Raw genomic sequence first — 24,749 nt, 5'->3', positions numbered from 1 at the left:
AAGTTCTGGCAATCCCTCAACTAGTTGCTTTCTTGCTAATTTGGCCAGGAGGTCCATGCTTACATGATCAAGTCTCCTATGCCATAGCCAGGAATTTTCTTCCTTTGACACTAAGCATACAGTTTTTGAAAACTTCTTTTCTAAGTTCAGCATAAAGACATTATCAATACGAGGGACAGTTAAAATCAACTCATTTGTTTTACCCTCGAATATTTTACATCCAGTGTCATCAAATATAACTTTTTTCCCATTGTCACATAGCTGAGCTACGCTGAGTAAGTTATATTTGAGTCCGCTGACTAGGGAGACTGACTCAATAGTAGGATTACCACCAACGGTTCCTGACCCTACTATCTTACCCTTTTTGTTGTCTCCAAAACTTACACGTCCTCCTCGTTTACGCACAAATGTGATGAACTGAGTTTCATCACCAGTCATATGCCTCTAGCATGCGCTGTCAATATACCACATCTTTGACTTCTCAGCACACCTCAGGCTTACCTGCAATATAGCTAGTTACTTTTAGGTACCCAATTCTTTTTGGGTCCTTGTTTGTTAGGCTCAGCAGGTAAAGCATCATATTTCATTTTATGACGACACACTTGGACAGTGTGTCCATTTTTCCCACAGAAGTCACAGCTGACCTTCCATTTAGGATATCTCACTGACTGGTCAGCACCCCAGTGCTGAGCGTGCCAGCACACCTTTGCAGTGTGTCCTTTCTTCCCACAGAAGTCACATTGGACATTCTGCTGAGGATTCCATCTCTGTTGACTAGTACTTCGGTACTGAGTGTTCAGAGGAATATTTCTTTTATTCGGAACCTTAAGTTGGTTCTGAATAGATGTGACATCCTTCTTCAGTTTCTTAGAATCTGATTGGACCTCAGAGACAAACTTTTGCATAATTTCTACGTTACTATGCAAAGTTGAGTTGTCTTGGAGAAGATATCCAAGTTCACTCAGCTTGACCTCCTCAATCTCGTCACATCGCCTGCTGAGTGCTCTAACCTTTTTGTTACACTTTTTGACAAGTGTGTAAAGGTCACTCAGGGCATTAACCATTTCATTTCTGAGCAAAGGTAGTGATATTACCTCAGTTGAGTGTTCCTCATCGTCAGATGCAATGGAGGGGTCAGCATGCTCAGAAACACAAGGCTCAGCAAGCTCATCTGCCATGAAGCAGATCTTTGCTGACTCAGTGGCATCAGCTTCTGATGATGATGACTCATCACTATCACTCCAGGTTGCCACCATTTCCTTCTTGCCGTTCTTCATTTCCTTCCTCAAGGTAGGACAGCTTGATTTGATATGGCCAGTTTGATGACATTCAAAGCATATAATGGGCTTTGAGTTGTCCTTCTTGTACTTGATGTCAATTGACTCAGCTTTGTACTTATCAAACTTCTTGTAAGGCTTCTTGGAATATTTGTCATTCTTTCTGAACAGCCTTTTCATCTTTCTAGTGAACATTGCCATTTCTTCATCATTTGTTGAGCTCCCATCAGTGAAGTCAGCTTTCATGACAAGAGACTTTTGCTTCTTGTCTTCAGACTTCTCCTTCACCTCGAAATTCTTCATTGAGATCTCATGGGTCAGCAACGAGCCAATGAGTTCATCATACTTATAGGTGGTTAAGTCTTGAGCTTCCTCAACAACAGTTTTCTTGGCTTGCCAGCTTTTAGGAAGACTCCTCAGTATCTTCTTGACTTGCTCTTCCTCAGTAAAGATCTTGCCAAGTCTCTTGAGCTCGTTGATTATGTTTGTGAATCGTGAGTTCATGTCAGAGATTCCCTTCATCATCATTCATTTCAAAGAGCTCGTACAACCTCATGTGCTGGTTCACCTTGGACTCCTTAACTTTGTTGGTTCCTTCGTAGGCGACCTCCAGCTTCTTCCAGATCTCCTGCGCTGACTCACAACCTGAAATTTTGTTGTACTCTGCAGCATCTAACGCACAGTGAAGCATGTTTATAGCCGAAGCATGATTTTGTAGCTTCTTGAGATCATCCTCTGTCCATTTAGTCTCAGCTTTAACAACCGTTTGGCCGTCAATAGTTTCAACAGGAACAAATGAGCCTTGGACTATAGAAAGCCATGCACTCATATTTGTTGTCTGAATGAAATTTTTCATTCTGTTCTTCCAAAAGGTATAGTTAGACCCGAAGAACAGAGGAGGCCGAGTAATGGACAGTCCCTCAGGTAAAATCTGAGTTGTCTGATTTCCTGGGAGGAAACGAGTGCTGTTCTCAGCCATTGTGGGGATCAGCTCAAAATAGTTATATCTTGCTCAGTGAGCTGTTAAGCTCCGATACCACTTGTTGGTCCCTTATAACGTGACAAGTTTAGTTCCAAGGGGGGGGGATAGGAACTATTTAAAATTTTGTCCGTTTAGGCTGACTTCTTTTCTTAAGAAAAGGTTTACACAGCGGCGCTAAGTAATTCTAAGACACAAGCTTAGTCAACTTGTGACTAAGTCTGTTTCTTTCCTTGAGTTAGGAGATAGCACTTAGAGTCTATTCCTGAACTCAGCGTGAGTTCGTTACTTAGTCAGTTTTATAGCAAGAAATATATAAAGGAGTTTAAGGGTTAGAAATATGTTACTCAGCAGACATATCCTGGTTCGGCCTCTCCGCCTACGTCCAGTCCACAGAACTCGTCCGAGCTTTTTGAATTCTCTACTGAGCTCTTTAAAGGTAGAGCATGAAACCTTTTACAATAGAAGCTGAGTATACAAGAGTACCTTCCTCTATACCTCTACTCACTCCTATATCTACCGCTGAGTACTATACCGAGTACTCAGCCTCTCCTTTCTATTCTTCTAGAAATGATAAAGTGTTTGTCCTAAACAACGATTGCTAAGACACTTTAGATGATTGAAAATCACTCTAGACTTTTACACAATAATATGGAAATTGGTGTAAGGTTTTTGCTTTGCTTTTCTCACAGAACTTCGTGTAGGAATTTGGTCAGCGTTTCGACTAATTGAAGATCTGCATCGATTGAAGCAAATGAGAGGCCTATTTATAGTGACACTTGAGGCACCGGTAATTTCGAATTTCGAAATAACCGTTGGAGGGAAATGGCTTCTTGTCATTGTCACTCAGTACGTGCTCAGTGTCGTTGGCCAATGAGATTCTTGCATCTTCTGTCTGCGGCAGTGCTCGGCAACTTTTCATCCGGTAAACAGAATGTTTCGACATTTTTGGCAAAGTCTTCCAGACAGCTTCCTGCGCCTTCTGAACTTTACCCAAAGTAGAAATACTTTGTCTAGAAGTTGGTTCTTGTCTGCCGCTGTCCTGACTGCTTGTCGCTTAACTCAGCAGCTTCCTCTTGAAGCTTTTGCTAGAAGGCTTCTCGATCCTTCTTCATGTTGAGTCGTCGTTTTGCTTGATACGACTTCATTTCGTCTTCTTGGGCCGTGAGGTCTTGATTATGTTGACTTGGGCTTGACTTCCACTCATGGGCTTTTAGACTTTATATCTTAATATCTTATAGATAAATAAACTCAACATTGAACAAACACATTAGTATAAATAAATCAAAGCATTTAAATTTAATGTGTTAGAATATTTTTTATCAATTACTTAAATAATTTTGTCAAATCAAAATCATGTGGAAAGGTGTTTTAACAAAATCATCCCCTTAAATTGATTCAATTGGATATATTGGGTTATTGTAGCAAAATGAATAACTGAATTCGAATACTTGGTGATCATGAAATTCCATCAAGCAAGATGATTATCATCAAGATGAATTTGTGACTAATTCTTATGAATTTTCTTTATTTTATATGTAACATATTGAATTGATAAAGTTTCTTCATGTACAACATTAGAAAAGTATTGATTGTAATACTTTATAGCATAATGTATTGATGATGCTTCCATTTTAACATAGATTGTAATTCTTTTGTGTCGTAGATATAATATTTAATTTTAATTATAGTTTAATTCAATTTTTGTTTAACATATATTGTAATTATTTTATATCGTAAATATAATATTTAATTTTAATTGTAGTTTAATTCATTTTTTGGTTTTTTATTATATTCTATTTCTTAATTAATCTTCTATTTTATTATTATTGTTTCATAGAATTTCAAAATATGAAAATGTATTAAAATTACTAAAAAGTACAAATCATTGAATTTTGTAAACATAAATAAATCATTCACCTTTAATAAAATTCTATAAAAAATTAATTTAATTTGAATTATCAATAAAAAATATATATTAATTTCAAATATACATAATATAAAAAAATTTCATAGCATGATATAAAATTACTTAAAAGTAAATATGTTAATTTATTTATTTATCTAAATTATATAAAAGTTTTGTATCCCGTGCATCGTATGGGTTTTCGACTAGTTATTATTATATTAAAGTATTAATTTTTTTTACTGAATAGGGCCCAATTTTTTTTTTCATTTAGCACTGGGCCCCAAAAATGTTTAAGACGGCCATGTGGACTAGGCTTGGCAGAAAAGTCAGTGATGTGGCGTTTGAACCTCTAAATCATGGATCCTTTACTCCATCACTGAATGAAACACTCATTATGATGATCCCTAAAGTGGCCAACCTTAAGACTATTTCTCAATTTCGCCCTATAAGTCTATGTAATGTCAGATATAAGGTAATCACAAAATGCATTGTCAATCGGCTTAAGCTGCTCCTTAAAAAGGTGATTAGTCCTAGTTAAAGTAGCTTTGTCCCAAGTAGAGATATCTCTGATAACATCATCCTTCTTCAGGAAATTTTCCACTCGATGCATTAGGTAGAAGGTAGAAAAAGCCTATGATAGGGTCATCTAGCGGTTTTTAAAAGATACTCTTGAGCTACTTGGCCTCAATTATGCAATGGTTACTTTGATCCTCAAGTGTGTCTAGCCTCTACTATGAACATTTTATGGAATCCTCTGTCACCATTTCCAGCTTTTACTCTGACTAGAGGGCTCAGGCAATGGGATCCTCTGTCACCATACCTATTTGTTCTTTGCCTAGAGCGCATTAGTCATCTCATTCTGGATGCTATTACCGGGCATAATTGGAAGCCCATTTACTTATCTCGAAATGGCCCCCTTCTCTCTTATATGTTCTTTTGCCCATGATATCCTCCTTCAGGGATGTTCTCAATTCATTTTGTTCTGGCTCTGGTCAGTGAATTAGTGTTGCCAAGTTAAAAAATCTTTTTCTCGCCTAATGTGAGTTTGGTTGTGACTTCTAGCATCTTCTCTTTCCTAGGCTTCTCAGCCATGCAGGATCTTGATTTGTATCTTGGAATGCATGTTCTATATAAGAAAGTTTCAAGGTAACCTATAATTTCATTTTGGATAAAGTCACAGCTCGCTTATCAGGATGGAAGGCCAAATAACTTTCTTCAGTTGGGCGTATCACCTTGGTGAAATTTGTGATATCTATTATTCCTTCATATGTTATGCAGAAAACCCTTCTCCTAGTGTCTCTATATGACAAGCTCGATGTTTTTAATCAGAGGTTCATTTGGGTCCGGATGCCAATAGCAAAATACAACTAGTCAAATGGGAGACTATCTGTAAATCGAAATTAGAAGGATGGTTGGGCATTAGGGAGACTCGAAATTTTAACTTAGCTATGTTGGCTAAGCTCACCTTGTGGATTATTTCGAAGCCCCCCTATCTATGGATGTCGGTGATCATTGTAAAGTACCGAATGAATGGAAATAGTTTTAATGGGTTTACATGTAAGGCTACCGATTCATATTTCTAGAAGAGTGTGCTCAAACGACTTCTGTTATCAAGTCTAGCACTGGTCGAGTCTTATAGAATGGTAGGAGTACCATTTTATGGCTAGACAAATGACGCGGAGCTTACCCGCTAGTTTATTATGCTATGACGATGATCATAGAGGATGAGCTTGGCAAGTTTGTGCGATCGTATTGTAAAGCCGTGAGGAGTTGGTTCTAGGAAGAGTTCTCCAATAAATTACATGTTGTTTGGGCTCTGAAAATCACAGCATATGTGGTGTTTATAGATAAGGAAATGGAGGACATCTAGTTCTGGATGAGATCAAGCTCTGTCTTATATACATTGTCATCGGTATATTACTTACAATTCCCTCCCTAGCCGGGTCTCCATACTGAGTACTAAAAGAGGATTTGGAAGCTTCGGGTATCGGAGTGACTCCTCACCTTCATTTGGATTATGGGCAGCGATGTGCTCATGTGTAATTACAACAGGGAGAGACGTCACATTGATGGTTCGGATGCTTGTATTTTATGCGACAACTCTAAAATAAAAATTCACCTTCTTCGTGACCGTAACCGATCTCATGGCGTCTATAACGCCTCGGGGGTAAAAGGAATCGCATGTCCCATTTCAAAAACTGCTTAAACATCCCCAAGGCACCTAGGACATATCAAAGACTCAATGGTTTTGAGTAGGAAGAGTGACAACCATTTTTTCGAATTTAGGATAATCAACTACTACCTTTATTAAATCTTTGGCGGATAAGGTGGAAGGCTGAGAATAAACATTTAGGTTAACCTGTTTAGCTTTTTCAGACACTTTATCAAATGGGTTCTAAGAAGCCCTAAAAGATGAAGCTTTATGGGATTTAGAGGATTTTAGAGGCATGGTAGGATGAAAAGAAGAGAATTTTGAAAAAGGCTCAAGGGAAAGACAATTATTTTAAAATTTCTTACAGACCAAATCTCCTATAAAATCATAAAAATGAAAAGAAAGAAAGAGAAGAACTTATAGAAATGAAGAAAAGCAGAAGACGGCTTAAAAAGAAACAGTTGGAGAGATTTCTTCAAGATTTATATCCACAAATTGGGGAAAACCTGAAAGCTTCAGGGCCCATCATTTGGCATGCAGGAAGTTCAAAGAGCAAAGCAGAACCCTCAAGAACTTTGAATAAAGGATTCTAAGGAGGGGAGATCTGATATCACAACATAAAAGAGCAGTTAAAAGTGGAACTACACAAGGACCAATGAAAGAATCCTTACACAAAAGCATAACTGCTAAGAACATGTATCTCAATCATAAGGAAAGATCTGAAATATACACTTATAATCCTCAAAACATAATGTAACATACGAAATGGAGAAACATGTGCAAAAATGCATAAAACACGAGGGCCAATCAAGCATTGCCATATGGAAACCTACCCAACCATAAGGTACCCTTTTATTATTTCTATAAATAGTCACACAACAACTTCTACTTCACTTCACTTTGCTTTCTAGTCATTAAGGTACCCTTTTATTATTTCTATAAATAGTCACACAACAACTTCTACTTCACTTCACTTTGCTTTCTAGTCATTATACTATATCTCAGTATCATCATTGATTTACGCATCTAAAAATTTAAATTGACACCTATTTAACAATAAAATAACCAAAAAAACAACTTATGTGATGGATTAAAAGCTAAATAATTTCATAGTTAATTGTTATTATTATTATTTTTAATACAATGACTAACATACTTTGTTAAACATATATAATTATATTCCATATTGATCCTCTAGACAGCTACTTCTAAACGTAATGCAGTAGAAAAGATAACAATACTATATAATATATAGAATATGCATTTAAATTGAAATTAGTGAGAAACCTTGATGGTGATATAGGCAGTACTAAAAACTAAGTGGGAATTTCCATCAAAAGATGTCAACTTACAATTTGTGCTTTTAGTAAGGCGGGTAGGGGGAAAGCTACCTTCTTGGTGTAGTTATTTCAAGGTCTAACTATACTCCAATTACATTTTTATTTTTTATTTAAAAAAAAGACAAATATGCAATTGCATACCCTCTCCTCTCCTCTATAGGAGATCAGTTGAAAGTTAGACCCAAAATTATTGGATAGATTAACTTTACACTTATTATACAAAATAGTTCATCATTGTCCTTGAGTTGAATTTTATATGGGTGATAAAAACCTAACTCAATTTGAACCTCTTCTAAGTAAATACCTATACAATCTCTTTCTCTTAGAGTAGAGTAAGATTGAACCATTTTATATGATAAGGGTAAAATTGAAGTTGTGCAATATTAGAAGGGGGCTTTTAAAATGAGTTAAAGACAGGCGGTGGTGGTAGTGAAACATGCTGGACAGGTAGAAGCTTAGCTCGACCACCGTACTCTTGAGGCAATATTTCTTGACCAATTTCCTTAACAACATTTGTTCTTTCATCTTCATTGCTCACAATCACTATCTGCATTCAATTCAACACAATACAAATGTAACTAACATCCTACAATAGAATAGAATGATTGTTTTATGGAAGTAGCAGAAAGAAAACATAACATAACATGCCTTTTCTTGTGTTGGCTTCTCAAGGAATCGAGAAACCATCTTCCAAATACTAATGAAGAATCTGGGCATATTTAATATGAACAGCTTTCCCAGTCTCTCTGGATAATATGCCTGTACATAACCATGTTATACTTATACACACACAGATGCTAATGTTGGTGATATATATAATATAAGAATGAAAGAGTTACCTGCAAAAACTGAAATCCAGAAATAAATCCACGAGTATCTACATTCTTATATGTTATGTTTTGCAGATCAAGAACCACTACCATCTTCTCATTTCCCTTTTCTTTTCCCCTGAACAAGGACCAACCAAATCTCTTCATACAATAACATAAGAATTGGAAAGCAGAATTTCATTGAATTTCCTCCACTCCTAACATTTCAACTATAATCTATGCCATTTGCAAGCAATAGCTGTTGTTATTTTGGTTAGTATCATCTCAGTATCTTTCTGATTGATGCTATATACCATTAATATGAATAATTAACTGGTTACCTTGCAATTGTTTTGTCTAGCAGATGAACCACGTACTCTGCACCAAGGGGCACAAAAAACAATGAGCCAAACAAACAGGTTGAAACTAATTCCATTAAAGGCCTAGGCCACTGTAAGCAAGCAACTTGAAGTGAGTTTGATAAATTTTTTTGTGATTATTAAAAAGTCAATTTTGATGGGCTATGTATGAATCAATCAGAATAATATGAATAAACAGCAATTACATTATTAGATTAGATGATTACTCTTGAATTGGAGATGATCCTTAGAAGGAAAATGCCTATTGACTTTGACAAGGAGCACAGGGTGTCCCTCTTTAGTTAAACCCTGCAAAAACGCCTTTCTTGCTTCTAATTCGTCTTGAATTTCAGATTCAGGAATAAAACCATTAGGAACAAATACACTTCTCCATTTCTGCCACTGTACAAACATCTTAGCTGCCTTTTCAGGATCCATTGATCTAGCAATCAAGAATCTCATTAATGTAGGATCCTCAAACGCCTACAAAAACCCAATTATTCAATTCAATAACTCAACTAATATCCGATCGGATCGGATCAACCAAACTCCATAAATGTATATATAGATGTACCTGAGTGGAACAACCAAGCTTTTCAACTGACTTCCTCATATGGGTCAGAGCAATATCGCGGCTTCTCTCCATTTCGGAAGACGGCTTTGTGGTACCAAAAGGAAAAGGCTCTCTTTCTTCTACAACTTCAAAATGGAAGATAGAGAATTTTATTCATTTGTTGGAGTTGGAGTGGGAGTCGTGGAAATTTAACTATTGCCGCCAAGATTGGTCAAAGATTTGTTTTTTTTTTTTTTTTGAAACAAAAAATTGAAAGATTTGTTGCTTGCCCTTTCATGATCATGCATTAATATTAATACATTATGTCACCATGAAATGAAATAATTTCAATAAACCATTCGAAAAAAAACTTCCTGATTTTTCGATTTTGTTTTATTAAGTTTCTAGTATTTTTGAAGAAATCTGTTATCAAAAATTAATTTTTTTTTTGTACACGAGGAAGGCTTAACGTCTATAAAATAAAGCAAAAAAGACAAAAAAAACACCGCTTTGTCAACAATTAATAAGCATGAGATGCCTGTAACCAAAAAAAAAAATAATAATAAGCATGAGATGCCAGCTCCATACCCACATGTATCCCTTAATCTACTCCGCTTTGACTTTTATATATATATACACACATCCACATCCTTATTTTTCGGGTAATTAATTTATTAGTCCCTATATTTTGACAAAACACACTGTTTAGTCCCTGTATTTTCAAAAACACACGGTAAAGTCCTTAACGTTTTTCTCGGTGAACTGTTTAGTCCCTAACGTTTTTCTCGGTGAACTGTTTAGTCCCTGCCGTTAGACTCTCATAAAGATTCGGTTAGTCAATTTGGATTTGCATTTTTCTTTTCCTTTATTTTCCTTTCCTTTAAACTCTGATGCATCTGAAATCAACTTTGAATGTTCTTCTTCTTGATTTTTTTCTTAATCGTTCAAATTCGTAAGCATTGGGTCTGTTCTTTTTCTTGTTCTCCATACAAATAGTTTCTTTTTCTAAATTGGATTTCATCTTCTGAAGTTTGAAGGTAAATAGTAAAGGGTACTTTAGTCATTTCTGAAGTCATAAACGGTAAAAAATCTAACAAACAGACAGAAGGACTAAATAGTTCACTGAGAAAAAAGTTAGGGACCTTACCATGTGTTTTTGAAAATACAGGGACTAAACAGTGTGTTTTGTCAAAATATAGGGACTAATAAATTAATTACCCTTATTTTTATATCTATATTTCTAAACTGTCATTTGATTGTATACACTTTGATAGTAACGATGGAAAAAATAAAAATTTTGATTTTTTTAAGGAATTATAGATTAATAAGCCTCAACACAGCAAACAATTATAAAAGGAGCAACAAAATTCAGAATATCATTATAGAAAGTGGATAAGTAATAAAACACGAAGACTTAGAGCAATTATAGTGATTAGTAACAAGGTTTATTACTTATTGGTATCACGTAAGTTAAAACAATATTTTAAAAACAGATTAGAAGTGGAATCGGATTGACAACTGGATTAGATGAAGAATAGACTTAACAATATGAACTGAGAAGGATTCATTGTGATGAAGAATAGACTTAACAATAAGCTATAACGATCCCAAAATTTGTGAGATCAACACCAGGAGAATGGATAGCGTCAACTACAATTTTAACATCTGACCCAAAAATAGCATGGGAGACCAAGCCAGTGCTTCAAGTAAAGCATAGCCTTCACACGCAAACCTCAATCTTAGCTATCCTAGCTTCCAAAAAAAATACTAAAGCACTGCAATGACTCCAGCAGTCCTGGAATCCATGAATAATGCAGCATCTACGTTGCAAAGGATAAAAAGAGGGATTGGCTTATGCCAAAAACTACAGCGGGCAGCAGCTGAAGTTGGAATAAGCACTTTCTTAAGCTCCTGAGTCTTAATCCAATCAGATAGATTCTCCATCGCACCAAGCATGACTTGCCGAGATGAAGCATCCACATTCTGCCATAACCGATCATTACGAGCCCGCCAGATTCCCTACAAAATAACCATAAATTTTCCAGTTACTGATGTCGACGCAGATCCCATAACAGAAAAGAAAAAATTGCTGAAGTTCTACGCAGGAGCAGCTCAAGATGTTACCAGTTACAGCAGACCCGCCTCAGCCCAAATATATTTCGAAGCTTCACCAATCAATGAATAATTACCACTGATCTTCGATTTCGCGACTATAGACAACACAGTCACTAGAAACTTCAACACGGCGGCCACAAATATTGGTTCGAATAGGAATTTGGGCTAGAAGCCAACAAAAATATCAAACCGTGTTAGGAACTTCAGCACACCAGATTTTAAACCATTTCCCTTGGCTATGAAGATGTTAATTTGGTTTGAAAAACTGTGTGGCAATCTGATAAGCACTCTTGATAGAATAAAGACCCAATTTCGTGTCATCCCAAATAACCATTTCCTATCCTCAACAACCTGTTGAAGCTCATTCATTCCAGCTTCTAGCTTGTCAAGTAGTTTTACTCCATGGTCCTTCTTTGATTCAGTCAGGTCTGATATGATAAAACTCTTTTCATGGTTAAAGGATCAAGATACACTAACCCAACATTATAAACAAAGAAAATACTCTTAAGAGAATAAAGCCACTAACATATATTGTATTCATCCAAAAGCTAAAAAGAGTTTAAGGAGTCTTACTCTTTCCAACAAATCAAGTCCCTTGTACAACAATCTTGAGGCTTTCTGTGATATCTTCAAGTGGTTTCTGCACTTCCCTTGTAGCTTTATTGTCAATTGGAAATGCATATGTTAAGAGTGCTCCTCGGTCCTTAATCAGCGATCCAGATATTAACACAGCTAGAACATGCAATGCAGAACTATATGCATGTGCATTACCAGACCAATTGAATAAAGGTGATCCAGTAATTAATCCTATTGCTAAAGCAAGAGAAATTGCACAATGCTTCAAAGAAAATGACTTCCCTCTCTGCTCAACAAATTATCTTCATTGATCATTTCAATTCCTGACAATTACGTATACCTTAAATAAAATTGCTATATAATTTATGTATCCCAGAGAAACTTTGAAATCCTAGGAGTTTTGAATAAGTCATTTCTTCAAAAAGCTTTAACTATAACGAACCCAATTTTCAAATTCCCATTTTATCCATTGGCGAATTAAAATATGAAGTCCTATGGAAATGAGCATAGTTTGAACTTTCTAAATCAACATAGATTACTCATAAATTTCCAGCTACTGATTTAACAGCAAAGTCAATCGGGTGAAAGCTTAGAAACTAAATGTAGCACCATAATTAGAGCATTATTGACCCTAAAATTCGGCATACTTGTTTATCATTGGGTTAAGGCTGATGCAAATTATTAATCAAACGTCTGGGCGGCACCTTCTAGCGCACCAAGTAGCAAAATGGTTGGAAATTTGCAGAATCAAAATGACTTAAGTTTAAAACCTGAATTAGGAATTACAATTGGGAAAATAATAGTATTAAAAAAAGAAGCACTAAATTGCTTTTATGTTTTAGCATATTCCAAATATACTCAAAATACAAGTAACATACATTTATGAATCAAACACCAATTAGAAAACAAAAGACTTCCATTCTGCCAGCAGTAATAGATAATTTGCAAATCAATACTAAAAATAAAAACACACATTTAAATCAATTGCATGCACCAACAAGTCATGTAAAAAAGAAATGCACATTAGAATGAATTGCGTAATATGAACAAATAAGCATTTCATGGTCATTGTATCCAAATAGCTACACAGCTATTATACTGACCTACACAACTACAACACCAAGATGCCATCAGCGAAAACTTCTTTCACGGCTAAATCTGAGTCGTTACCTTAAATTTATTCTTTTCCTATGCTAAACTAAAAGTAGCTCTACCTAATGCACGAAGAGCTTTGCCCCAGCACTTGGAATTACATAGAATGGTAGAATATTTCTATTCACAATCGAATTCCAAGAAAGCTACACTATGTGCCGGATAAATAACATGGACACCAGAAATCAAGTCTACGTAAATGATAGATCTCATATGAAACTGCACAATCTCAACATTCCATCACAATTAAGCAACTTGCCCACTTCCATCCACACACAAACCTGTTTGGTCAAACAAAAACTTAATTAGACAAACAAAACTAAATTAAAAGACTATTCTATGGTAAAAGTAATGGACACCACCACCCGAAAGGAGAAAGAAAAAAGTACACCAAAACTAAAAAATTAAACATATAGATGAAACTAGTTCCTCCCTAGACGGTCTGTCAACTAGTTATTTGATTCCAAAACTATGATGATGTGAATGAAAATACAGATCACGTGAATAGATTACACAAAGAAGTTAGGAACGAGAACAAAGATATATGTAGATAATCTCAATATACATATGCAAATGGCAGCAAGACATGTATAGCATCATGTAAGATGTTCTGATACTAAAACAAAATCTTGATGAATTGCAATTTTGGAAGATTCAAGTAAATTGAGAACAAATTTAGATAAAAAAGAATGAGCCACATTACCTATCTTGTGAAAACTCTGGTGGGATCATTTGGAGAAAACTGCACCCTAGCAATGTCCACAAATTCCATATTTGGCTCATGTTTCACTTTGTTGCCATTGTTCTCTGTATAGAATTTTCCATGGTTGAAGTTGGGAAGTGTGGTCTCATATTCATTGAGAGCAAAACGGGTCGGAATAGAAGTCCATTTACCAACAAATCCAAGATTCCTAAGTGGTACTTGATCAAGAATTTCACCTGACTTGAGACCATATATACCCTGGACATCAGGAGTGAGCCCTGACAAATGTCTGGCAGCAGCTCCAAATGTGATGTTTGGCCTAATTAAGCAACCGTGGGCATTTATAGAGCCTTGTGAAGTAGGAGATAGGGATTCAGGGACTGAATAACCACTTAGAACACCTGTTGTGAACTTTAAATCCTCATTGGACATGTGTCCAATATTCAATGAGGAATTATGTAATTGAGATGGCAAGAGATTATTATCAATGATAGAGCTTCCATTAAAGTTGCAATTTTGGTACCCTGAAGCAGGACTGTTTCTTGCCTCAAAACTAGTTGATGTCGGAGAAGGAGCAATAAGGCAGGATGGCTGCACATTAATTGAATGGCCGGGCTCTGACCAACCTCCAAATCCCAAAGAAACATCTTCAACAGATACCATATTTTGAGGGAAATGTTTTGAAACATCGGATTGGCATTTAGATAATGGTTGACCAAATGCTAAGCCATGTTCAACTGGGATACACTTACCCTGCATATGGAAAACCGTTGGTTGATCCATTGTTGCAACAAGACTACTTGTTGGTCTACCTAAGAGTTCTGCATGCAAAGCTGCCAATGTTTGAGGAGGAATTTGACCCGAAGCAGCCAAAGCTTGTATATCAAGTCTTCCAAGTGAGTGAAGTTTCAAATTTGAATCCAAGGGACCACAGAAAGTACTGGATATTCCACTCTGTTGATCACTTAGTCTCTTCAGAAATAGTCTAAACTTCTGCAAATTTACAACAACGTAATTCAAATTAGAGTCTACAATTGATTTTAATTCATATAAGAGATATGAATCCCATTCTATAAAAGAAAAAAAAAGAATCAGCTCATATGCTCATTAGTCATTAAATGACATCAAAATACAATTACTGTAATTGGAGAACTTACATCAAACGACTGAAGAAATACTACTTAGTGACATCTATTGACAACACGATTTAGAAAAAACTTGCAAAAAGTACAGCATTACAAATTCTCTAATAACGTTTAGGATAAATGGCCCCAAAGAAACAACAACAATTAGATGAAAATAGAGTTAATTTCACATGTAAGTTGCAATAAATTAAAAAATTCAAACTTGAATAGTTGATAACTTACAATTTATTTAAGCATTTCAAATATAAGAAGATAATTAAATAAGGAGATACTTTGTTTGAAAGACTAAATGATAAATATTCAACTACTAGATTCTCAATAGTGTATATATGAGTGGTGAAAAAACTGTTGGGCAGAGAAAACATGACCTATACTAATCAGACCTACATTACTACATAACTTATTATTATTATATTATCTGTTAAACACAGAGTAAGAGAATCAATTAGGTCATTCCTGGAATTATTAAACACTTTTCTATTCATAAACTATAATTCTAACTAATTCTCATAGAAATTTCCCCCTAATTGAAAATAGGTATCATGCCGCAAATTGTATTAGAGTGCTCAGCTGAAGAATTGTTTTCGTCTAGCTATTAATATACTTTTTATTATACAATCAATTTCTGGTTAGCTTAAGGTCATTGTTCTATATAGTACCACAAGATAATCTCAGACACCAAATAACTAATAAATAATAGCTGATAACTAAAGAAATATAGAAAGAGAAGGACAAGAAATGATGGCACAGATTTGAACCAACCTGCAAATGACTTGCAACATTTTCTCGGGTCAGACCAGGTACATTCATCAACTCTAGAATTCCTTTAGGTACAGCCTCTGAAATGGTAGTTAAAAATTTGGAATCAGGGAAGATAAACAATAAAATTTTACAATCTTGCTTTTAGAACATAACTAAACCATCTATAGGGCGCATCTCTAATCAGAATAAAAAACACTAAATTCTTTTTTATATATAGAAAAAAAATTAGATTATTTATTTGATAAAATAAATAAAAAATAAATAGCAGAGTTTTTTAAGATCGTACTATCAATTCCAAGATGGGTTACGGCATTCACAAATTGTTCGTGGAGCTCAACTGACCACACAACTCGTGGTTTCTTTGATGTTGTGGGATCATCACTTTCTGGCTCACCATCATCTTCTTCTTTAGAAATGCTTCTCTTTTTTTGACCTTTCAAGACTCCTTCTGATCCTTCATTCAAAGAGGAGGAGGCATATTCAGTATCATCATTTCCCCGTTTATACCGATCATTATCATCCAAACTTTCTGAATCAATTTCTTTATTTTCATGCCACTTTTTCCGAACAACATGTTGCCATATATTTTTGAGCTCTTCTTCACGAATGGGTTTAATCAAATAATCACATGCTCCATGTTTGATCCCCTTCATTACAACACTAGTTCTTTCATCAGCAGACATCACTGCATCACAAATTATAATATTAAAGCAGAGCTGCAAAAGTGAAAATGCATACAACAACGGAGATCAAGACACTCACTAATAACAGGAAGGTCCATTTCTAAACCAACAAATTCAAGAAGTTTAAATCCATCCATATCAGGCATATGAACATCACTTAGCACAACATCAAAGCAACCTTTCCTTTCCCTGAGAAGACTCAAAGCTACTTTGGCCTGCGTAGAAGTTGTAACTGCAACATCAAAACAAAAAGTCACATACATGGCAGAATTTCTCTTTTCATAAATAAATAAATAATTCAAAAAAGAGGAAAAGAAAGATCCAACTTTTGAAATGAGAAAATATAATAAACTAATTTTATTTATCCAACAGTTTCAAAAGAATTAATATTGTTTTCGACAAAGAAAAGAAAAAGAGAGGATAATTTGCAAGGAGAACACTATCTAATACATATAACCAAGTATAGCTCAAAATTTAGAAGGGAACTGAAACTTTTACCAAATGAGCATCATGAACATAACCAAAGTTTGGATTTTAGAATCAATCTTCTCATTTTGAGGGAATTTAGCCCTATCATTGAATCTAAAAAAGTTATCAAACCCAATGAAGCCAAGTGTCAGCCTTAAGGACAAAAGGGAATCATTCTTTCTCAATTAATCTCCAGCAGAAAAAGGGGCATGATGCCTCCGACACGCCAAGTGCTATCCAAAATGGAATGAGAAGTGAAAATATAAGGCAATAAATAATAATTGCTCCAGCACTAGCAGGAAAGCTCAAAGTCGCTATATCCAGTTAAACTAATTTAAGTACATTCTATCAAGCACTTATGTACATCTTTATCACAGTTTCAGATGAAGCCTAATCTACAAGAATTAATTTCATTTTTTTTCTTCCAAAAACTCATTTTTGAAAAATGCATATGTTGCCAAATTCAGGCATTAACAAGAAGAAAATTTATAAAACTACAAATGATAATATTTAAATTATAAGAAATTCTAAAATCAAAATGCTATAAATACTAAACCATGACAATATTCTGTTTGTATAGGTGCATAATAATGGTATAAATAGGCAAGCACAATTCTGTTTGTATAAACATAGTATAAACATAGTGGAATCAATCAAATATCAGTTCCCAAATCCGTTTGTAGGCGTGCATAATAATTGAATATGTTGGCAAACGCAATTCTATTTGTACAAAGTATAAACATAGTGGAATAAATCAGATATCAATTTAGAATCAGAGAACAAATAGAACCGAAAGTTTATTAGATAAAGAGAAGAACAAAATAGAAGGGATGGAATAGGGTACCAATAGGCGACAACTCAATAGAAGAGGGGGAAAATAGAAAAGAGAAGGAGAACTGAATTGCAGAGGAGATGAGAGGACAGAATTGGAGCAAATACTAGAAGAAAAAAAAAGTGAAAAACATAAAAAGTGAAAGAGAGGATGCTCTTGAAATCTTTTGTATTTTTGTTCTTCAAAGTTCAACAATCCTCCCCCCTAGCTGCTTATTCATGTACGCTCTATTTCTTTTTCTCTCTTTACATCATTGTGTTGTTCTGTCTCTTACTCTTCCAATTCAAATGTGTATCTTCTGTTCTTGTTTTTTACACTTAGATGTGTCTAATCCAAGGGTGAACATTAAAACTACATTAAAATACTTTTAAAAACCTAAAAACATACATATGCCACAGAGGCGCACCATTGTGCGCTTCTGATCTCTGTGCCTTGGCGCACAAAGGCACACCATTAACAACTATGGTTCAAAAGTATGACATTTTGAGGGAAAGAATTAAATAGAAGCAAGAGTGGCAAGATATTTGAAAAGATTGAATTCATTTAAATAGATTGGTTACGTTAAAATAGGAAAGTAAGATGATCCGTCTTATTTTTCAACTATTCCAAAATAATTCCATCAATTTAAATATCATGCCAAAAATGAATTCTATCATAAAAATTACTCCTCACATTTATTAAAGGAGAAACAATAAGCACATGCAGAAAATCCTACAGAAGTAAACAGAAATCAAGTACAATACTAATATAGTTGAACGTATTGATCACAAAAAATAAAATTTCAGAAATGTAATCCAAATTGTGTTCCAACAATATAAGTTCAAGATTGATAACAATTGAAAGCAATAAGCCCAGTCCCCAGATGATTGCTTAAAAAAAGACGAAAACAAAACTAACCATGATAATGGCAACGTCTAAGCATCCGCTCAATAACGGTCAAGCAAGTGATATCATCGTCAACAACCAAAACACGTAATCCCGCCGGAAACTGTTCGGATACAACAGCAGCAGCAATAGCCCCTCCGTTTTTGCAAGAATTGTAATTACTTGCAGTAGCTCCCACAGTGGATTGTACTCGCTGCAAAGCAGCCATTGTCAGCAATGGACTACAAACACACTAACCGAAGTAGCAGAGCGAATCACCAATACACAAAACACCTCAGAGGAGTCGATCAATAACCTAACCACACTCTCTAAGAGTAAGAAACAGAAGCAAACAGCTGAAAATCAGCATTGTCGAAAAGATAGAGCAGATCTAGGAAGACATAACCTAGAGATAGAAGACAAATGGAAGAGTAAGCAGAGATATTTGAGAAGTAATCGGTTAGGAAGCTCAGAAAATTGTGGGATTCTGTTGATTTGTAACAATTGAAATTGGTAGAGAGAAAAAGGGAAAGAATCTTATATAACCACAGAAAGAAAGAGTCCTTATTTGTAATTGCAATTTAAATAGTTTTTAGGATAATTTAATGAAAAAGATAAATAATTGGAGGTTTTTTTATTATAAATAGTTAAATGAAAATGATGAAGAGCAATGACTTGTGAGAACAGGGTTAAACTAGAACTGATGTGGCCCCCCATTCTGCCTGAAATCGCAGACCCTCTTTGGTTCGCATGCTTCTGTTTCTCTTCTCTGTTAGTACACTTTTTTTACTATTGCCTTGTTAACAAAACAACATCAACATCTACATCTACATACAATATTTTTGTTTTAAAGAAAATTCTAAAAAACCTTAAATTTCAACCATCATAAAAAAAAAAATGGATTACTGATTCTAAAAAACCTTAAAGAAACATTCTTTTTTCTAAATCGATTGTATAATATTACCCAAAATAAAAATTCAATAGTATGTTTAATTAGTGATTTTTGGCCCATTTAAAACATAGAGAGGTTATATGAAAGCTTCCTTTCTTTGTCAAATTTTATTCAACTTTCACAATTCTTATTTTAATTTATTCATCTTTTTTTGTTTTGTTTTTTTAGATATATGCAGTTAGAATTTGAGTCACACTTTTTTTTTTTGTCTAGGAAGATAATTGTGGATTGCGACAAAATCTATCTTATAAAGACTAATATTATCCTATCTAAAAATCTTATTCCTCATTTCATTTGAAGGTTTAGATCATCTACAAAAGATTCTTAGACCATTTCCAAGGGCTCTCTATTTTTAGAGAGCCCTTGAAAAATCTAGCTCCAATGGAGTTGGATATGCTTTCGGCAAAGATGTCGCAAGGCAAGATACAATATTTTTTAAAAAAAAATCTAACTTGTTATAGCTTTTATTTTATTTTTTGTTTTGTATTATAGTGTATTTATTTTATGTTATTTATTTTAAATATTTGTTATTTGTTTTAAATATTAATTTCATAGATATTTATTTTTTGTACATATATATTTATTATTTATATATTATTCTTTTAGAAGTATTTGTGTTATTTAATTTTTAATTGTAGTGTTATTTGATTTTTTATTATGTTGTACATTTAAATATTAAATCATAATTATAAAACATTAAATATTACATGAATTATAAAAACATTTAAACACTACACGAATTAGAAAAAACAAAAACGAACTAGAAAAATATTAAATTATAAAACATGATAAAAATTAATAAATGAATATATTTTGATTAATAATATAAAGAATATTGTTAGAATATATACATATATCATTGTCTATATTGGTGTTATATAGACAGAGGTTGTCTATATTGGTGTTATATAGACAAGGGTATTAGAGTCTTTAGACATAGAAAGTAAACTTCCGTATTCCGTATTAATTGTAATTGTTTGTATATAAATACTGTAATCCTCTCTAATTCATATATACAAAAATATCTTTTCCTCTTCATCTCTTTTCAATTCCAATTAGGTCAATATGGTATCAGAGCAGGTGGGGATTCCAAATTCCGGCGACTGGAAATTGAGATGATCGGAGAATGAGAAGAAAGAAACAACAATACAGATCGTACGCTGATATAGTGAATTCAAGTTTTGAAGAAGTTGAATCAGAATCAAGCGATTCTGAATCAAAAAATTCTGATCGTGATTCTGAATCAAGCAATTCCGATCGCAACTCAGATCGTGACAATTCTAATCGCAATTCAGATCAAGATTTCAATCACGATCCAAATCGTAATATTCCTAATTCACAATCAACGATGAATACATCTGGTAATTCATCAAACAACCAGAGCAGTGATAATCCTGGTTTGATGATCGTTAATATAATTCTTGATGGAAAGAATTATAATCTGTGGAAGAGAGCATTGTTGCTTGCCATTAGTGCAAAATGCAAGACAAATTTCATCATGAAGAACGATGAACCAGCAGATCGAACCTCAGATGCACATTTGAAGTGGAAAGAAACAGATGATCTGGTCTTCTCTTGGATCTTGAATTCTCTCACCAAAGAATTGGCTGCAGTCTTCATTCATGCAAAATCTGCTCAAGGATTGTGGAAGGAGATAGAGCAAAGGTATGGAGAAAGTAATAGTCCTCTTATCTTTCAACTTCGCAAGGAGATTTGCAGTTCGACTCAAGGAGGTATGTCTTTAGTAGATTTTTTTAATAAGATGAAAATGATGTGGGATGAATATGCAATATTGAAGCCTATTGAAAATTGCACTTGTGGAGAGTCAAGGAAACTTGCTCAAACACAGATTGAGGATGAACAATTGATGCAATTTTTGTCTGGATTAAATGCTGAGTTTGATCATGTTAGAGATCAAATCTTGATCATGGAACCATTACCTCCTATTAATAAGGCTTTTTCAATTCTTTCACGAATTGAGAAACAAAGAAGTGGAAGCACAAATAACAATATGTGGAGTTTGTTAATATGTCTGCTGGTGGTAGAAAACAAGGATATAACACTGGTTATAATAGTCGAAAAAGCGGTTATCAGGCTAAGAACAAATCGGATAAGGTTTGTACTTATTTCAGAAAAGAAGGACATGAGCGTCAAGATTGTTTCAGGATTAAAGGATATCCAGATTGGTTCAAAGGAAAGAGGATAACCGGACCAGCCAAACACCAAGCAAATATGACACAAGAACCATCTTCTGAACTCGAAACTCCTTTATCTAACTGTGATTTTGATGATAGTGAGGAATGCAGGAAAGATTCAATGCAGGAAATGTTGCAAAAATTGGAGGTAGTGCAAAGGGAGGTTCAGAGAGCCATCAAAGGAAAACAATCAGACCAGGAATTTTCTGCTTTTGCTGGTTTTGCTGGTGCTTGTGCAGGTAATAATTCTGTTCGAAATTCTGAAATATATGCTGAATGGATAATAGATTCAGGTGCTACTACACATATGACGTCAAATTTAGGCATAATGACCAATGTTACCAAGTTGGCAAACAAAAAAAGGATTTTCCTACCAACAGGAGAAGTACATTTAGTCAGTTTCAGGGGAGAGGTGTTATTTCAGAAGAATTTGCAATTGTATAATGTTTTATATGTTCCCAATTTTAAGCAAAATTTGATGTCAGTTGGTAGATTGTTGAAAGATCAACACATTACAGTGAAATTTTGGGCTGAATATTGCGTTTTGTAGGACCTGAAATGTGAGGAAATCATCGCAGTGGGCAGAATAAAGAATGGTTTATACTACTTGAATGCTGAATCCTTCAATAAAGATGTAATAATGAATTTGTCCAGTCCAAATAGCATGCTTAGCAATAAGTTTACAGTTTTATCTGCAAAAGAAGATTGTTCTGATGTGTTCTTGTGGCATAGAAGACTTGGTCATATGGCTTCAGATAAATTGTCACATGTATTTCAGTTTCCTAACTCTCAGCAATTTAGTCAGTGTGATGTTTGTTTAAGAGCTAAACAAGTCAGACAACCTTTTTGTAATAGCTCTATTCAATCAATAAAAGTTTTTGATTTGCTACATTTAGATTGTTGGGGTCCTTATAAGAAGACTTCTTTGAGTGGAGATCGATACATGTTGACAATAGTTGATGATTTTAGCAGAGTAACCTGGACTATTCTATTCAAACATAAGGATCAAATAGCCAGCTTGTTAGAAAATTTCTTAATCCTGGTCAAAACACAATTTCAAATGGAGGTGAAATGTATAAGAACGGATAATGGGACAGAATTTATTGGAACTAACACTCAATCAATTCTTCATAAGTATGGAATAGAGCATCAGAAAACTTGTGTTTACACTCCGCAGCAAAATGGAGTTGTGGAGCGCAGACACAGGAGTTTGACAAATGTTGTAAGGGCATTATTGAAGGAAGGTTCACTGCCTATCAGGTTCTGGGGGGAAGCAATGCTTCATGCCACAGTGCTGTTAAATGTGTCTCCCACTAAAGTGTTGAAATGGAAGACCCCGTATGAAGTGCTATATAATAAGGTACCAAATTACACAGATTTGAGAATTTTTGGATGTGCAGGGTATGTTTTAAATGTCAATCCTAAGAGGGGTAAGTTTGACGACAGATCGAATCTGAGTATATATCTGGGTTATTCGGCTGGACAAAAGGGGTGGAAAATGTACAATACAATTACACAGCAATTGTGTACCTCAAGAGATGTCAAATTTCTTGAAAATGTTTTTCCTTATGCAACTAACCAACACAATTTGCAGGAAGTTGCTAATTCTCATAATGGCAATGAGGATTTTAATAACATTTTCAGGTCAATTCCATCGGATGATGAAGAAGTTGAAGTCCTTACTGCAGATAATCATTTGACAGACACATCTCTTATTGGTGATTCAACTTCAACTTTGCCTGTAGAGACAATAGTTGATGCTCCTGCACCATTGGTACCTTCAATTGCAGGCAATAGGCCTCATCGACAGCATACCAAACCAGGATGGATGAGAGATTTCGTGATTAATCAGATTTCTCATGAAGGAAGCAGTTCCCTTTTGTACAGTCAAGAGCATACAGCTTATATGGCAGAATTAAATAAAGAATATGAGCCAAAGAATTATAATGAAGCTAAAGGGAATCCTAAATGGGAGAAAGCTATGTCTGAAGAAATTGAAGCCTTGGAAAGGAACAAAACTTGGAAGCTAGTGCATCTACCTTCAGGAAAGACAACTATCACTTCCAGATGGATTTTCAAAGTAAAATATGCTCCTGATGGAACTGTTTCTAGGTATAAAGCCAGACTTGTGGCTCGTGGTTATAACCAAACATATGGAGTGGATTATCATGATAGTTACTCTCCTGTTACTAAAGTAACCACAGTGAGAGTTTTTCTTGCAGTGGCTACGGCCAACAATTGGCCAATCCAGCAGATAGACATTAATAATGCTTACTTGCATGGATCAATTGAGGAGGAATTATACATGGAAGCACCAGCAGGATATGATAGTCAGGGCATGGTTTGCAAACTGGAAAAGTCCTTATATGGACTTAAGCAGGCTGGAAGGCAATGGAATAAAGCTTTCACAAACAAGTTGATTCAATTGGGATATGTGAAATCCATACATGATTATTGTCTATTTACTAAAAGAACAACAGATGGCCACTTCCTTGCATTAATCGTATATGTTGATGATGTACTTATAACTGGTACATCAATGGAATTGATTGTAGAAACTAAAAAAGCTTTGGATGAGTCATTCACTATAAAAGATATGGGAGAAGCCAAGTATTTTTTGGGAATAGAACTAGCAAGATCAGATAAAGGTTTGCTTATCTCTCAATCAAAGTATATCAGGGATTTGATAAAGGATGCTGGATTGACAGAAGCTCATAGTGTAACCAGTCCTTTTGCATCAAGTGTTAAACTTGATGATGAAGGTTCTCCATTATACACTGAACCAGAGAGATACATAAGAATGGTTGGCAGGTTGCTTTACCTTGGATTCACAAGGCCTGATATTTCCTTTGCTACACAACAATTGAGTCAGTATATGAGCAATCCAACAGTAATACATATGGAGACAGCAATACATGTGGTGA

The 24,749-nt window shown here is 34.8% G+C and overlaps 2 protein-coding genes across 2 annotated transcripts; both read right to left on the bottom strand.

Annotated features, from left to right (window-relative positions):
• Positions 1-7,493: 7,493 nt before the first annotated feature.
• On the bottom strand, positions 7,494-9,797 carry LOC136209015 (CRAL-TRIO domain-containing protein YKL091C-like). Its single transcript, XM_066000356.1, has 6 exons — positions 9,400-9,797; positions 9,053-9,308; positions 8,808-8,844; positions 8,497-8,605; positions 8,302-8,416; positions 7,494-8,200 (listed from the first exon to the last, which is right to left on the bottom strand). The coding sequence occupies exons 1-6, from the start codon at positions 9,469-9,471 to the stop codon at positions 8,055-8,057; spliced, it is 735 nt and encodes a 244-aa protein (XP_065856428.1). The 5' UTR covers positions 9,472-9,797; the 3' UTR covers positions 7,494-8,054.
• Positions 9,798-13,070: 3,273 nt separating this feature from the next.
• Positions 13,071-19,258, bottom strand: LOC136208896 (two-component response regulator ORR21). Its single transcript, XM_066000188.1, has 6 exons — positions 18,712-19,258; positions 16,594-16,746; positions 16,118-16,516; positions 15,832-15,908; positions 13,925-14,917; positions 13,071-13,502 (listed from the first exon to the last, which is right to left on the bottom strand). The coding sequence occupies exons 1-5, from the start codon at positions 18,905-18,907 to the stop codon at positions 13,925-13,927; spliced, it is 1,818 nt and encodes a 605-aa protein (XP_065856260.1). The 5' UTR covers positions 18,908-19,258; the 3' UTR covers positions 13,071-13,502.
• Positions 19,259-24,749: the final 5,491 nt, after the last annotated feature.

The sequence above is a fragment of the Euphorbia lathyris genome, chromosome 10 (genome assembly GCF_963576675.1).
Source record: "Euphorbia lathyris chromosome 10, ddEupLath1.1, whole genome shotgun sequence".
Lineage (NCBI taxonomy): Eukaryota > Viridiplantae > Streptophyta > Magnoliopsida > Malpighiales > Euphorbiaceae > Euphorbia > Euphorbia lathyris.
This window is presented reverse-complemented; position numbering and strand designations above follow the sequence as displayed.

Bases quoted from the DNA above. Each gene is read 5' to 3' on its own strand.
- LOC136209015 (XM_066000356.1), bottom strand. From the start codon at position 9,471: ATGGAGAGAAGCCGCGATATTGCTCTGACCCATATGAGGAAGTCAGTT. The intron at 8,845-9,052 runs GTAATCATCTAA...CCCTTGGTGCAG, and splicing joins GGATCATCTCCAATTCAAGA to AGTACGTGGTTCATCTGCTA. The intron at 8,201-8,301 runs GTTATGTTATGT...GAATGCAGATAG, and splicing joins GCCAACACAAGAAAAGGCAT to TGATTGTGAGCAATGAAGAT.
- LOC136208896 (XM_066000188.1), bottom strand. From the start codon at position 18,907: ATGGCTGCTTTGCAGCGAGTACAATCCACTGTGGGAGCTACTGCAAGT. The intron at 16,747-18,711 runs GTTAGTTTTGTT...TTGATGTTGCAG, and splicing joins TAGACGTTGCCATTATCATG to TTACAACTTCTACGCAGGCC. The intron at 14,918-15,831 runs GTTGGTTCAAAT...GTAAATTTGCAG, and splicing joins ATGTTGCAAGTCATTTGCAG to AAGTTTAGACTATTTCTGAA.